General features: G+C 43.5%; 1 protein-coding gene across 3 annotated transcripts in view; it reads right to left on the bottom strand.

Annotated features, from left to right (window-relative positions):
- The window catches only part of Poc1b (POC1 centriolar protein B), a 90,993-nt gene that overhangs the window by 28,594 nt on the left and 45,133 nt on the right, over positions 1-17,266 (bottom strand). For 2 of the 3 annotated variants that reach the window (NM_027740.7, XM_011243502.1), the window contains 4 exons: positions 16,547-16,680; positions 14,344-14,412; positions 13,130-13,279; positions 4,532-4,612 (listed from right to left, as the gene is read on the bottom strand). In NM_027740.7, the coding sequence (NP_082016.1) occupies positions 4,532-4,612; positions 13,130-13,279; positions 14,344-14,412; positions 16,547-16,680 (434 nt within the window). Of the gene's footprint in view, positions 1-4,531; positions 4,613-4,873; positions 4,896-13,129; positions 13,280-14,343; positions 14,413-16,546; positions 16,681-17,266 lie in introns of all 3 variants that reach the window. The other variant, NR_153333.1, reaches the window with a different exon arrangement.

The raw sequence follows: 17,266 nt of genomic DNA, 5'->3' as shown, positions 1-17,266 counted from the left end.
TCAGAAGCCTGCCATCTCTGACCCTCCCTTGCTCCTGCCTGTGTCAAGCCACTACTGCCTGAAGTCCATTAGTTCCTTAGTTTTCTAGGTCCTTGCCCCCAGTGCCACTGCGGCACTTACTCAGGCGGCACCTGCCATGTGACAGGTGTCTTGACCACACTCCTGCAGCCTCTCGCTATTGCCCAGAGTGCTTTTCTGCACTTTTGCAGCGTTTTTGATCCACTATCCTAAAAAGACTCTGTTTTTAACTGAGACTTCCCTGTTTCTCTGAGTGGGATGTAGAATTGAACTTTTCTGGACAGGTTTTAATTTATTGCTTCCTTTTCATTTCTTTAAAGCTGAGAATGGGGAATGACCACGGAGCAGTTCCTCAAGAAATACTTATTGCGGGAGGGACATGGACGCATATGAGAGCGAAGCCTGGCAGGATTCGGCCATATCTGCCACCTGTTGGTAAGGCAATGTAAAGGCCCCAATGTGCCACCTGTGAAGGAAAAAGGCTAAGGCAAGACAATCTCCAAGCCAGCTCAGGGAGGGAGGAACAAGGAGAGACCGTATGCGGGTGGGGGTGGGGAGACAGGATGCAAGGAGGAGGGATCAGAAGTAGATTACTGTGCATTTTATTATCATGGTGCACATTTTCAAAAAATTTTAAAGGAACATACTTGCATTCTTACCTGAAATATTCCAGTTTGAAAACACACAAACAAACTACAATAACAAATCCTACCCATCTCTGCTCAGGCTAACGGCTGATTTCTCTGGGAAAAGTCTTCTATTGCCTTCTCTAGGTGACTGATCATCTCTTTGGGAACACTGCCCCCACCAACATTTCCGTGACAATTCCCCATACAGGACATGAGGGGAACTCTCCAGCTGACATGTGTTCCGTCCACTGCTGTCTTCCTTCCCCTGCCCAGGGTGGGCGCTGTTGGGCCTTCTCACGGGAGCAACTTGCTGTGCTTCTCTGGGCGGCCTGTCTTTATTTTGGCTAATGGTTTAAAGAACTGCACATTCTGGGATTTTTTTCCCCCTATAATGTAACTTGAAAGTCTCAGTTTATTATAAATAACTAATTTGACCTGAATGCTGTCTCTAACTCTAAAGAAAGGCATAGTTATATTTGCACTATGCATTGTGCTCAGGATTGAGATAAGGAATCCAGTGTTTTAGCAATCCACAGAACGACGGTGAGAGTTCTGACTTCAGTTTCTTCATCTACTTTTAGGACAAATAATAAAATGAATACAGTAGGCTAAGTTGTGGGTGGTGGCGCACACCTTTAATCCCAGCACTTATGAGGCAGAGGCAGAGGGATTTCTGAGCTATAGGCCAGCCTGGACTACAGAGAGAGTTCCAGGGCAGCCAGGGCTATACAGAAAAGCCCTGTCTCAAAAGACAAAACAAAACCAAAACCCCCCAAACAACAACAATAACAAAAACCCCAAACCGTCAAAAAACTTTAAGACTACAATTTACCTGAAGGTAACAGGTTTCTTTGTGTGTGTGTGTGGGTGTGGTGTGGTGTGGTGGGGGTGGGGTGTATATGCCTGTAGTTGGCAGTATGTAGGTAAATGTAGAAACCAGAGGTTGAATTCAGGTGTCATTCTGGGAAGCCATCCACTTTGTTTTTTGAGATTAGGTCTCTGACTAGCCTGGAACTTGCTAAGCCGGCAAGATCGTCTGGTCAGTGAACCCTCATATCTGGGCTCTCCTCAGCTTGGATTACTGGCTCTCCCCACCAAACCCAGCTTTATATACAGTTTTTGGGAATTAAGATCCTCCTGTTCACACGGTACACTTTATCTACAGTGTCATCTCTTTAGTCGCAACAAACTCCTTCAATTATATTCCTATTTGAGGAGAGTGGCAAAGAGAATCTGAAATACCCCACCCTGTGTAGCCACATCATAGGTGGCAAATGCTAAAAGCCTATGTATAAATGTGCATGTTAGCAATGGAACTCAGGGTTTCTTTCAAGCATGCTAGCCAAACCTCAACTGCTGAGCTATATTCTAGCCATCTCTGATTCAAAGTCTGATGGCAGAACCATGGTCTATTTCTATGAAAATATTAAGAGTCAAACCAGAATCCTAAAGAAAAGAGTCTTTAAAAAGCCAAAAAACAAACAAACAAACAAAAAAACCAACCAAGTAAACAAAAAACAAAAAACCCAACCCTATATATGTGACTTGATTATAACCAAAATAAAGATTTTGAGGCGATAAACATTCTAAAACCATGACTACATGATAGCCAATACTTTTGCAGAGAATTATTTGGGGGTGGTACAACCAAGGTTTAAAAATATAGACTGGTAACAACTGATTTTTTGTTTGTTTGTTTGTTTGTTTGGTTTGTTTTTTTCGAGACAGGGTTTCTCTGTATAGCCCTGGCTGTCCTGGAACTCACTTTGTAGACCAGGCTGGTCTCGAACTCAGAAATCCACCTGCCTCTGCCTCCCAAGTGCTGGGATTAAAGGCGTGTGCCACCATGCCCAGCTTACAACTGATTTTGGTATCCAAATATTATATCAAAATTTCTGTCAGGCATTAGAGACAGAAGTACAAGCCACAAAGATACCAACAGTTACTTTGTATGCCTTAATTTCTCCTCTATAGTGAGACATTAGAGGATAGCTAAGACTCACCTTAGTGTAGCTTCTATGTGCTAGCCAAACTGCTACAGGCACACACTCCCAGCCCTTTGCCTTTCATAGTCTTACTATATAATTCATGCTAGCCTCAAACTCAAAACCCTCCTGCCCCTGACTCCTGAACTCTAAATTAGAATGTGCCACGATGTTTGGCTTTGCTACTCTAAAGTGAAGTCACTGGTGTTCGACTGGCTTTGTTACATAAAGGCAGCTTCACATTACTCAGGCTAGTGCTCCCCTCTTGTGGATGACTGACTGTTCTACTTAGTGCTCCCCTCTTGTGGATGACACTCCTTCATCACAGTCCCACAAATACCACATAAACTAGCTGATTCTGGTTCTTCTGGGTTACCGTCAAGGGATAAGTACCCTTTTGCTCTAGCTGGTGACAGGCCCACCTTCAGAGCAAACTTGGTTTCTTTGTTTTTTGTTTTTAAAATATGAGTACACTGTTGCTCTCTTCAGACACACCAGAAGAGGGCATCAATCCCATTACAGATGGTTGTGAGCCACCATGTGGTTGCTGGGAATTGAACTCAGGACCTCTGGAAAAGTAGCCAGTGCTCTTAACTGATGAGCCACCTCTCTAGCCCCAAGTCAGGAGTCTTTGCAAAGCTTAAAGGGTACCGGCAGGGGGAGTGAGTCTCAAAAAGAGAAGGAAAACTCTGAGACAGTTTCTAAGTCAGGAGCACTAAAGTCGAGCCTGCTGGTGACTTCCCAAGCTACCTTATCTACAGAATACAAAGTCAGCTCACTGGGACATATGGGGTCAGAGGCATGGGGTGTGTCAAGTTCATTGAAGACTAACTATAGGGAGAGCACTGTGCCAAGTTTTAGCTAGCTAGCTAATGTTTAGATAAATTTAATTGGACAAGTCACTCATTCGTGCAGAAATGCTGAGGGTTTGTGGATGTGAGCACGGTAAGTGCCCAGATCAGCTCCACCACAGACTCGTGCCTTCCCTTCACAGTGAGGGCCTGCTTGCTGCTATGTGGCTCTCGCTGCTGCGTCTTCTCAGAGAAGAACATTCTCACTGGCACTAACTCTGAGAGGACCCTTCATAGCTGCAGGACTGCAGTGCTTCCTGGGGACAGGCAGAACTCCTTTGCGCTAGATTTGCTTCTTGGCATCTACTTGAGTCTATATGTCAGGCTGTGTTTCTTTAAAATTTTACCCACAATACTGAACTAAATGGACAGCGTGGTGTCAGTGTGGTCACAGGCAACACTGTTCTTCCTGCTCTCAGAGCAGGGCTTGTGCTAATCAGCAGCGTTACTGTGATTTGTGTAGAAGAGAGGGCAGACACAGAAGGTAGATGGCTCAAACTGTCTCTGAAACCTTCAGATGCGCAACATATACGGATCATTTTTATAAACAAAATTGTAAGTAGTAGAGATACTTTATTTCTGGGTAATCCATCAAGAGAGTAACATAAACAAAGCAGAGGAACTGCCATTTTTAGGGCAGTACAGTCTTCTCTATGACAGCAGGGTAGTACCCCAGGACAGGGAGCAGGGGATAGGGGGCAGAGGATGGGGGAGAAGGGAGCAGGGAACAGGGTAGGCAGGAGGTAGGGGACAGGGGGGGCAGGAAATAGGGGGGCGGGGGGAAGTGAGCAGGAAACAAGGGGGGCAGGGGTACAGGGAGGGTGAGTTCGACTGAGTTTAAGATATTCCAAGGTAAAACTGTTCTGGAAATGGCTGCTGCTCCCCCTGGTGGTATTTTAGAAACGTAGAAATGACTTTGTATACAGCCTTGCTGTGCTGAAAGGTTAGGCCACCGAGCTCACGCTTTATCCCCGATTCTTTCACTTTGTAAGGAAATAGACTGTGACAAATGGTGCAGCACCGCTTAAGTTAGAGAAAGACTACTTACTGTGGTTGAATCGAAAGAAAGGACATCCACCACGGGGGGAGACGAGCTCTGCAAATCCATCACCTCACGCTTGGGATTAATCTGTGTGCACACATGAATAAGTCAACGGGACATCCTCTGTCATAAGGACCAATACTAAAAAAAGAGAAGTATTTATAATCTATTCTAAAAATAAAGCATATACTCATGGATAAGGCACAGATACTGGCAAAATATGGTTTCACTAAGCCTACCAATGTACACACTATCGACAATGTTGCAGTTAAGCAGGAAATGGCCATTTTCACATTCTAAAAGCAATGCAATTCACCTACAGAGGAATATTAAAATAGAAAGACCCACCTCAAGAGATGCAGAAAATATCCTAGCCAGTACATTAAAACAAGAAAAAGAAATACAATGTTAAGATGTATGAATCAGAGAGGAAATGATAAAGTTTCATTTAAAAACTCAGTGACTACCAATGGAGAGCTAAACAGGACCTACTTCTGAGCCCTCAGCCTCACCAAGAGAACCAAAGAGCACTGCCAGCCCCACTCAACACACAGACCCAAGTGGATTTTAACATGACGTTAAAATACGGACAGTTTCGAAAGTACTGAAGAAAACCCACCAGGAATTCATGGGAAAGACTAAGACTTCATTGACTCGAAAGTTTCAAGTAAACAGAAAGTTGTACTGTGGATGGTTTGGAAGAAGAGCAAGGCGTGGGTGGGAAACAAACACCATAAGATTCAATGGCATCTGTCTATAGACAAGGATGATGGACCGTTTTAAGAACTGGCTAGGTCCACGGATCCCGGCTAGCAAGGGTCGGCAGGAGATATGTAGAACCCAAACGTGATGATCAAACGGTAAAACCAGCAAGAACAAAAAATTTACGGTTATTATTCCAACCAGAGGTGGAGAACAGCATCTGAAAACCCGGAAAAGCAAAAGCTGCAAGCAAGGGGGATGCGTCTGTGATCGATCACGGATGCTGTGGGAGAGCTGTGTCACTGTGAGGATCATTATGAGGTCGAATACCGGAAAAGCAGAATATCTAATATCTGTACGCAAGCTTATACACGGAAATGTAGACAACAGAAATCCCATGGAAAAACAAATCTCAGAAGTGAAACCGTCAGAGGTTCTCTGCAGCAGTGAAAATGGCAAGAAGCACCATTGCTAACACAGGAGTGCTCCATACTGTCAGCAGCGCGCACGGCCCTTTGTAACTGTAGAGACTGCCTGCGAGGTAAAGCCACTGAGACACAAGGCTCCGTACACATATAAATGTGTCAGTTCACGTTATATAAACATCTCAGGGTTTTTTTTTTAAAGATTTATTTATTTATTATATGTAAGTACACTGTAGCTTTCCTCAGATACTCCAGAAGAGGGCATCAGATTTCGTTATGGATGGTTGTGAGCCACCATGTGGTTGCTGGGATTTGAACTCGGGACCTTCGGAAGAGCAGTCGGTGCTCTTAACCACTAAGCCATCTCACCAGCCCTCTCAGGGTTTTTATACGAAATAAAAAGGCAAGTTACAGGAAAACAAACTCAACACAACCCCATTTACCAAGACTTTCTGACCATTCAAAGCTAGAGAGTATTTAATTATAGATTTGAAAATACGTATGCAGTAAAATTGCAGGGAAAGGGGAACGAGTTCCTGGGTCGATGAGCACCTCCAAGAGGAACTACTTCTAAATTCAAAGGCCCCAAGGCAAACCAAAGAAAACACAACCGTTCTCAGTTCTAAGGAGAGAGCCAAAGAGAAGCCAGACAGCAGAGCCAACGGGACAGCACTCAGGGCCAGAAGAAAACCCTAGCTGGCTGCTCAGTGACAAAGGATTTAGAAAGGAAACACAGCTTGACACAGCTGCTCAACAAACACCAAAATAAAAACAAAATACACTTTAGAAAACAAGTCCCAGAGACAGGGTGAGCTAAAAGAGTCCTCCCCATTCCCCCCCCCCCCCCCCATCCCAAGCCTTCCTCCAAACCGGCTAAGCAGAGCCATGGTGCAAATGAGCAGTTGACAAAGGCCAAATTACAAAGAAATCTGGGAAAACCTCGAGGCTGGAGTCTAAGTGCTTTAGAGAGACCCATCTGGGGGAGTTGCTGGACATTGTTCTAACAGTGGGCCGAGCCCTAGGCAAGAAGAGCCGACTGCTGGATTTAAAGCACTCAGGCTTGAGGGGGCGGTGCTGTTGTGACGATTAGATTACTAGATTTAGATATTTGTACATGTGAGTGTGTGCACTCTTACACATGGGACTGCACCATGGCACATGTGTGGAGGTTGAAGGACAATCGGTGAGCTTTGGATTCTTTCTTTCCACCACGTGGATCCCGGGAGTGGACTCAGGTTGGCAGGCTGTGCTGCAGAAGCCTCTCTTTAACTGCTGAGATAGCTTGCTGGCCTGGTTTTGCATTGGGGATCCATCTCACCATGGCTATGCACCGGAAGCTGGCCTCAGTCTAGGTCCCCTTCCCTTTGACTCCCGAGTGTTGGGATTACAGGTGCATGTGCCACCATGCTCAGTCCCCTAGCTGTTGTTTTAGAAATACATCTTATGATTATTCAGCCCACTGTGTGACAGTGGAGGTGCCCGACTCCAAGACACAGTAAAGGGGGGATAGATTTGTGTACAAGAATGATGGAGGACAGCTGGCCCAGTTGGCCAACACGTCTTCCTTCCAGCCATTTTCCAGCAGAAAGCCAACACCTCCTCCACCGTCCCTGTGAAGCAGACGTACATGGGCCTCCTTTATGCCTTTTAGTCTTAGGTGAGGGGCCAGAGAGCCACGGTAGTCTTTTCTCTAGCGCCACCTAGTGCAGGTATAGAGAAGCTCATCAATTTTGCTTTGCTCCTGAAAGAGAAACTGCTCTGAAAGTTTAAGTCCTAACCAAGGAAAGAATAGGCCCCTCCTGTAGAAAATTGTTGACTTCCTACAAGTTTGTAATTTACTTAACTAATAGTGTTTTACTACACTGAAGAACAATTGCTGTCTCATAAACCAAGTGGCCTTGAAATGGGACGGATTGAGAGTTGGGCTCTCATTACCTGAACAGGGGGACAATGGAGAGTTATGAGCGAGAAGGTTGTATAGAATCTTGAAGGTAACCACGCTCCCGACCTAAGGGTCTACATCACCGAAGAGCTCAGGAACGCGCACACTAACATAGTCTGTAATGCTTCCCGAAGGGCAGGGCACGAGCCCTTAAAGCTGGGACCTCAGTGTCTGCTGACAGAACCAGATTTGAGCTCTTATTAAACCGAAGCACGGCAATAGATGGGCAGAGCTGCACAATGAGCCACGGTGCCAGGGCTGCACCTTGGGCACTGCCAGCTACTAGCTTTTGCATCTACTGACCTGAATTTTCATGTGAATAAAAACATTACTGACTTTCAATGGAAGTCATGGAAAAATACTGTACAGGCTTACATGTTCTTCTTCTTATTATTACTAGTGCCACATAAGCGCCTCAAAACAATATGTATACAGTTCAGCTAGAATTAAAATATAGAATTGGTAGACAGGAAATCCTATTTTCACCCTCAATGGTAATGTTTTTAACCTTATTAGCAGATTAAGGGAAACCATGATCTAAGATTTGAGGATTTCTATTCTATTCATCATGACAGAATTTTCACCAATGAACTATAAAATATTTAGTTATATAAAAAGATTGTTCTGTCCTGCTAAGTAACATAGAATTTCATACGTAACCTATAGATGATGTTGCTACTCAAGTGGCCATTCTGAAGTTGAAGGCAATCAAGAGAATGATTTCATTAATGATTTTGACTTCACTGCTCTCCCTGCTAATATTCCGTAAGGCTAGAACAACTATGTGACCCCCCAGTCTCACGAGGATCTATCATGATCCCTTAGGAGGCTTGCTGGGTTCCCCACTGTCTTAGGGTTTTACCATGACCAAGGCAACTCTTATAAAGGACAATGTTTAACTGCTGCTGGCTTACTGGTTCTGATGTTCAGTCCATTATCATCAGAAGTATGGCAGTGTCCAGGCAGGCATAGTGTAGGAGGAGCTGAGAGTGCTACATAAGGTTCCAAAGACAAACCAGGAGGGGGCTCGAGAGATGGCTCAGCGGTTAAGAGCACTGACTGCTCTTCCAGAGGTCCTGAGTTCAATTCCCAGCAACTACATGGTGGCTCACAACCATCTATAATGGGATCTGATGCCCTCTTCTGGTGTGTCTGAAGACAGGTATAGTGTATTCATATATATAAAATAAATAAAAGCAAACAGAAGACTGCTGCTCACAGGCAGCTAGGAGGATGGCCTACAGGGCTATACAGAGAAACCCTGTCTCGAAAAACCAAAAACAAAAAAACAAAAAAACAGCCCACCTGACAGTGACAAACATCCTCCAACAAGGCCAAACCTACCAACAAGGCCACACCTCCAAATAGTGCCATTCCCTGGGCCAAGCATATTCAAACCACCACACCTTCCAAATATGCAAATGAGAAGTAGACTGGACTACATAGGGCAGCGCCATTCAAATGTCATGTGAATACCCTTTGAAGGGAAAGCATTTTTTTCCTGGAACAGTACGGTGAAGCTCTTGCTTGTGGCCTGCTGAGGAAGTTGACATAAACTACTCTTAATTCAAATAGGCTAGAGCAAGACACCCGTGTGAAAACTTGGCCTTCCCAACAACATGGAAAGACAGTGTTCTTTCCTTAACTGTAATGAGGATGGAGGGCTTCAGCAACACGTCTGTCCGCAGAACAAGGAGGGGACACAGAGGGGCGTTCACATACGAGGCTTCTATGTTCCATGTCTTTTTCTCGTGGCTTCCTCTGGTGGATTTGCAGAACAATCTGGCTGCCATTCCTCTATTCGTGTAAGGATTAGTATTTCTACATCTGGTTGGCAGTAGCAGAGATCTGAGACTCTAATGGGTTTTGTTCTTTCATACAAATAAGACAAATGCTAGCAAGCCAGTGGCCTTTGCAAAGGCCAAACAATTCCACGCAGAAGGTTAAGAAAACATAATAAGATATAAATCATAGGGAGTCTATACTGCTCTAATCTCAAAAACCCAACACTCATAGCTACTGCAAAAAGAAGAGAAATTACTTCAATTCTATTTGTTAAAAAGACATAATTTTATATTTTTAAAAAATTCTGAACACAGAATGTTTTCCGTTTTAATTGAAGTGCACCTTCCTAAAGCTTTGAAAGAGAATTATTTTAAAGTATGATTTCTCATAAGTGAGCACAGTATTTCTTGTCTAATCTAAATCACATCTGTGGGACAGTTTTAGTTTTAAATTAAGCAGTTTTTTCTTTCTTCAAGGGATCTATAGTCACTAACATGAAGACTTTAAAAATAACTTGATATCCAATTATTTTTTATAATGTTAAAATATGCTCTGTACAAAAACCATTATACTTTGCTTTATTGTGAGTTTCATTTTTAAAACAAGATGACTCGCAGTTTATACGCAGAATCCTTTTACTTCTCTGGCTCAGCATCTGGAAGTATTTTTCAAAAGTCAGTCATACAAGACAGTTAACTCAAACAGCTCTCAGGACCTACAGGTGATTTAAACTGGGCACCTAAGGCCAACTTCCTCAGGCCCACACAAAATGTTCAGGCACATTCTCTGAATTATGTGCCGTACAACTGCCCTCTAGCTCCATAATGAAAAGGCAGCTTTTAATAGACGTGTCAGTGCACACGTGAAAAGCACAGCCGAGCGCGTCTCTGCGCAGCCTGGGTCAGCCTGACCGAACCACACAAAGGAGCTGCTTTCAGGGTTCTCAGCTACAGAGTCAGAGCAAGCCATCCAGTCACCTTGTGAACATTTTAAAGTCTAGCTCTCTAAAATGGACCAGGGCTGATGGTAAATCACAGAGGAAACAGCTTGAGTCTCTGGGCCCGGACAGCACAATGCCAGGGAAATACACTCAACTGGGACCTGTAGCTCTATAATACAGCACTTGGCTGGGTGCTGGGTAAATGACAGGGCTGGGGAGGGGCGGGTATTCTTCACACTGATCAAGCCCTGCTAAGTCATAGAAGTGCTAAAGTAAAAATCAAAACACTACTTTGGTAACACAAGAAAAGGACAGTCAAGAAAAAAAATTATATATAATATATATGTATTTACTTTGTATGAATGTATTATAAAAAGCCAACAGATACACATAACAACTATAACAACTGAGGAAAAAAATTTCTTCTTGGGCTGGAGAGATGGCTCAATGGTAAGAGCACTGGCTGCTCTTCTAGAGGTCCTGGGTTCAATTCCCAGTGCCCACATTCTGGCTCACAACCATCTGTAACTCCAGTCACAAGGAATGTGACACCCTCGTCTGGCTTCTAAGGGCACTGCATGGTGGACAGACATGCATGCAGGCAAAACCCCCATACACAGGAAATAGTAATTATTTAAAAAATTATATTCTCTTGTTCAAAGAGTGAAAGAGTAAATGAGGGCTAATGTAGCTCTGTGGTGGGTCACTGTAGCATGTAAGAGGCCTTGCGCTGGATTCCCAGCATCACACGTACACACATGCATGCATGCATGATCATGCTCGCGCGCGCGCACACACACACACACACACACACACACACACACACACACACATAGGCACGCATGTAGGCACAGTGGTTTAATACTCCAATGATTATCCAAAAAGATAAAAATTATAAAAAAAAAACAATTGAAAATCAACACTATTGACAAGAAACAACAGTAGAAATCCATATATATATATATATACACACACACATATATATACATATACATACATATATATATATATCTGGGTTAGACAAAATTTAAGAAACAATCTCCTAGGTGTTGTTGTGAACGATGGAAGTCCCAGCACTTGGGGACAAGGAGTGTGAGGTCAGTTTGAGTTAGTACTGAGAGCCCTTCTTCAAATCCAGTGAGGAAAGGCAAACACACAGAGCACGAAGTATGCATGCTTCAAGAGAGTAGGAGAAAGGCCTGAGACAGACAGTAACGAAACCAAAGCCAAGGAAGCGGCGAGGTGGGGAGGAGAAGGTGGACTGGGAGTGACGAAATGACATGGGCTGCGGTCAGTTTACGTCAGCACTCGGGTCGGGGTGCTGGTGGCAGAAGCCTGTTTTTTTTTTTTTTGAAACAGGGTTTCTCTGTGTAGCCCTGGCTGTCCTGGAACTCACTCTGTAGACCAGGCTGGCCTCGAACTCAGAAATCCACCTGCCTCTGCCTCCCTAGTGCTGGGATTAAAGGTGTGCGCCATCACCGCCCGGCAGGCAGCAGCCTGTTATCTGAGCACTTGGCAAGCACTGGCAAAGATTAGGAGTTCAAGGTCATCCTCCAAAACGCAGTGAGTTCAAGGCCAGTGTAAGGACAAGAGACCAAGTCACAAAACCCAAACAACAAAAAACATATATTATGATCGGGATGTAAAATGAATGAATAAATTAATAGTGGGAGATAAGAAAAGGAAGAAAGCAAAATAAATATTCTAAAATCAAAGCTCTGTAATAACAAAGAAAAAACAACCTCAAATGAACAGGACGCTCTTGGGACAGAAGCAGACTCTGTAATAACAAAGAAAAAACAACCTCAAATGAACAGGACGCTCTTGGGACAGAAGCAGACTTAAAGAGAGTCAGACGACGCAGACTATGAGACTAACGTGAGCTAAGGACTAAGCAAAATGAGTTTTTCTCTGAAGGGAGAAAACTCAAATCAATGGACCAAAATAAAAGAGCTCACTGGCAAAGAACATCAAGGCCAGTGTACTATATAAAATGAGGCTCCAACAAACCATTCCCAGAAAGAGAAACTATTAAAAAATTTATTCAATAAGGAACAGTGTGTGTGTGTGTGCCAGCATGTGCGCACGCACATGTGCAAGTGTGCATGCATGTGTTTAAGTCAGAGGACAATGTATGGCAGTCCACCTTGTGGATACTCCGGGAATTGAACTTCGATAGTGTCAGGCTTAGTGTGGCAAGTGCCTTTACCCAGTGAGCCACCTTGTTGGCCTGTAAAGGTAAGAAAAGTAGCCATCAAGGCTAGGGTACTATAGAAAGTGAGACTCCAACAAACATTGTGTGTGTGTGTGCGCACACACACACACACACAGACACAAACAAAATGGTCTCAATTATTAAATGTAATAATAAATACCTTATAAAAATGTTCATAGGTGGGGTTTGTTCGGCTATAAAAGGCCTCTGGAAACCTGTTTCAATAGTTATCATAAGAACATTTGCCTTTTGGTCCCACTCTCATGATGGCCATCAAACACCCTCCCTAAAGTGACCGGCTAGGAAGCAAACTCACTCTACAGCCTCGGATTTAATTCCTCATTTCTATTATTTGCAACATAACTTTTAGCTCTATTTCCAAGCCACTTAGAAGAGAATCTAAGCAATATTCACATCAGCACACACACTACTGCGTACCTACGGCTAGATTATATTAGTGGAAATAACAGAGTTTCTCTCAGTGTGGCCAAGTGCGGGACCCAGTTTTGTATACATCAGTGTAATTTTAAGCACAGGGCTCACTAACAGTCCTCCCATGACCATAAAAAATATAGGATACATGCACACAACATACTTCAATAGTCTCCTTTCTGTCTTCATGGGAATGCGGTGACCGTGGGTAGATGTCAAGAAGGTGTGGGGAGGCCTCAAAGTGCAGTCTTTTGAGGTTTCTTTTAGGATCTTTACAGTGCAGGTGAATGAAGTTGGTCCTCCAAATCAAGACCTGCAAAGTCAACAGTGCCAAAGTTACTGACTTGCATAGAAAAACAACAGAACTGACTTTAAAAAAAGCCCCAAATCCACTACTGCTCTGAACAGCCAGAAAGGCTGTGTGCGTCACTCTTATCAATATTTCAAGCATGGCAGGGAGATTTAGTATTCTGAACTGCCTTTATGCCCAACTTAAAATTCCTATTTCGGCCAAGCAGTGGTGGTGCATGCCTTTAATCCCAGACTCGGGAGGCAGAGGCAGGCGGATTTCTGAGTTCGAGGCCAGCCTGGTCTACAGAGTGAGTTCCAAGACAGCCAGGACTACACAGAGAAACCCTGCCTTGGAAGACTAAATAAATAAATAAATAAATAAATAAATAAGGAAAGAAAGAAAGAAAGAAAGAAAGAAAGAAAAAAGAAAAAAGAAAAAAAATCCTATTTTGAGCTGGAAGTGGCAGGACATGCACTTGGGAGGCAGAGGCAGGTGGGACATTGTATGTTTGAAGCCAGCCTGGTCTGCACAGAGGCTTAGTGACTTGTAGGCTAGTCAGTGGGACACAGTGAGATCCTGACTCAAAATATCCCCCAAACCCAAGCCCAAACTAAACCAAAAGCCTGTGAGTTCTTACTAGGTCATATTTTATACACGCACATATTTCTCCCTGCTTTTCTCCAGAGCCACACACTATGTTTTTGACTCGAATATTCATTTTATTTAATAACCTGGCTATGACTGACTTTTGGTTATCTCATATAAACACAGATTTGCCTCAGGAGGCTCAATATTGGAGGAAACAAGATGTACAGACAAACTCTCAGGCACTAACTCAGGCAAAAGGACACTGAAACTGGGCATTCAGTGTCAACTAAATGTAGTATTTAGTATAAAATATAGAAAGAGAAAAATACTTGTGGCATTCTTAAAACTATTCAACTGGAACTATGTGACAACAGACCCATTACTAAATTAACATAAACAAACTAGCATATACAAACTAGCTAGTGACGAGTGTCCTAGGAAGGCCAAAGCCTTCGTACATTAATCAGGTCTTGCGATCCCGTCAAGGGTGTACTAACCTGCGCATCTGCCCCGCCTGATGTAAGCAGCTCTCCGTCCTTCGAAAATGAAACGGTAAAGACGGGCCCCTAAGACATGAGGGAGGTAAAGAGGAAAGTATTGAGAGCTGCTTCCTGGTGACCAACAGGACTGAGTGCCCTTTTGCTATCTATGTAGTAACACGTGTCCGATAGACAGGCCTAGTCACTAACGAGGAATGGTGGCTGAGAACTAAGGGAGAGCCAAGCCAAGTATGTGAGAAGGCCAGCAAAAGAAGGGACGGCCCCTTTCTCCTCTCAGGAAAAGCCTGCTCAGGTGTAAGCTGGCCAGACTTTGCTAAACCTTCTCTAGCGTCCTGGCTTGGATTTAACCAATGACAAATATTAACTGAACAATAAACATGGAGGCCATACAAGGTCATTTGCTGCCACATCAGGCTCTACGGAGAGCTCTTCTGAAACAGGTCGCAGGGAGCCAGGGCACAGGAGGAGAACTGTGAGCAAAAAACCAGCACTGCAACCGTGGGGATGAGCAACTGGGAATCCACAGAACAGTTGGAGGCCCGCGGAGAAGTTACCGAAATTCTCCGAGATAAAGACACTTAACATGAAGTGATTCCCGAGAAGTTGGATGTCCGTGTTTTACATGGGATCACGGTATATAACCTTTCAGTCCACGGAGAGAAAAGAAATTATTTCTCATCTTGAAATAGTAACATTTGTTCATTTTTTTTTAGATGGATATACAAAGTTTTGGAGAAAACATTTTGCTTTATTCCATTAGACCCTGTGTTATGCTTTGAATGTGAAATGCCCCCCACAGGCTTTTACATTTGATCACTTCACCCCACCCCCACCCTCACCCTGTTGGTAGTGCTTTCTGGAAAGGTGTGGGACTGGAGGCTTGCTGGAGGATTTGCCTCACTACGCATGTGCTTCACAGTTTTATACCCTGGCTCCACTGCAGGTCCCGTCCCGTTCCCTCCCCTTCCGCCCTGTACCTCTTTTTTCCCCTCTCTCTGTCTCTTGTTTTTTTTTTTTCTCTCTGTGTATCTGTGTCTCTGTCGCTCTCTCCATCTCTCCATCTGTCTCTCTAGCTTTCTCTCTTTGCCTCTCTTCTTCCTTCCAGACAACCAACACAGTGATAGGCTGGCCTCACACTCATGCTCCATGACTTCCCTACCATGGTAGACTGTACCCCTTCTGGAACTATAACGGAAATAAGCCCTTTCTCTGACTGCTTCTCATCACAGCAAATGTTACCAGGACACCCTGTTACTGACTTAGGTTGTTGTAGCTTCACAAGTACTTTACCTCTAGATGAGAAATCTATGTGCAGTGTTTTTCTAAGCACTGCTAAATGCTTTCCCTGCATTTTGCTCTGTCGTTATTCCTAATTATGTAGTATTACTTGACATCTCTTGGCCACTGTTAGGGATTGTATTTATTTGCCCTAAAGTTGCATGTCCGCGTGAGACTGGGCTGGTTGTGTTTGGCCCTAACCCTGCCGTGGAACAAGCAGAGCAGATAGGCAGAAAGGCCACAAAGCCCATTCTATTATGAGATACGAAGAGCTTGAACTCACCTAAAAGAAAATTCCCAGTGGTGCCTAAGGCGTGAAAAAAGAATTGTTCTAAAAAGAACATTGACCCACAAGAGAAGGAGAGTTTACAGACTTAAGATGCACCAATCTCCTTTCCCTTAGTCCTAAGCCAATGAGAAGTAAAACAAAAGACTAAGGAACATGAGAACTAAACCATCATCTTTCTTTCCAGGAAGTTTGTTAAAACAGAATAGGGCTTATCTGGAAGGCAAGTGGGTGTCCTAGAAATAATATTTGGTAACAATTTGGTAATAATAATGAGCCAGGTGTGACTGCCTTGGTAACACGGGATGGGTCCCTGCACAAGAATTACCAGAGAGAACCCAGCATAGGCACGAGGGGAAAGATAAGAAGTATCCACCTTCCAAACAATTTGGTCTGTACTGAGACTGCAGTAGTATTTTCTTAACGAATAGCTAAAGTCATAGGTCTTGAAGAGTTACAGTAAATAATATTTTTAAGAATTGCTTCTAGAGATTAAAAACTTAGAAGTAAAATAAAATCAAGTTACAGGAGTAGCAGCAAATGCACATTACTACTAAACATAACAAAGGCACACACGAAATGAACCGAACGCTGAAGTGGATTTCATTTAGGAGACCGAAGTCTCAGTATTGGTACCGTATGTCCTTGAAGTGTGTATATGAGTCTTCCCTCTATGAGATCCAGCATCTTAACTGTTCCATCAGAAGAGGCGGTGACAAGGCTGTTACCCAAAGGATGGAAGGACAGACAGTTCACACCGCAGCTGTGAACTAATTTATAGAAAATAAACACAAATCAGAAAACAATGGTTTCTTCATGTCAAGGGGCTGTTAACATCATAACTGTAATTTGACATAACTGGCCATCTTTATGACCCTATTAATTTTTTTCAGAGAATACGTCTTAAGTTCAAGCACGTCCTTTTCTATGTTGGCAGCATCACTGTGAAAACACGAATCAGTCAGAGGCAGTCTCTTCCCTAACAGCAAAGTCAGCATGGTTCACCAAAGCAAGTGACGTATTCTGACATCACATGGTATTAAGCTTCCAGCTAATCAGATGGAATGACTTCAGCAATGCAAATGTGTCACATACAGAGAACCTCACTGGGCACAGAGCTATAAAGTTTTTGACTATATTACCAAAATAATTAATAGCTAATTATTATCAGCTCATATAGGTTCTCTAATTTAGCCATAAATTAAATTTAAAGAGCAATTGGGATGAAGGAGTGTCGAGTTTGAAGGACAGTTCTGTTCTCATGAGGAGTCACCTCTGGCCACCATTCTTCCAGCAGGAGGCAGTACAGCACAATGGTTTATACACTATGCTGTGTGTGTGTGTGTGTGTGTGTGT

The sequence above is a fragment of the Mus musculus genome, chromosome 10 (assembly GCF_000001635.26).
Source record: "Mus musculus strain C57BL/6J chromosome 10, GRCm38.p6 C57BL/6J".
NCBI lineage: Eukaryota > Metazoa > Chordata > Mammalia > Rodentia > Muridae > Mus > Mus musculus.
Note: the sequence above shows the minus strand (reverse complement) of the source record. Positions and strands in the feature narration are given on the sequence as shown.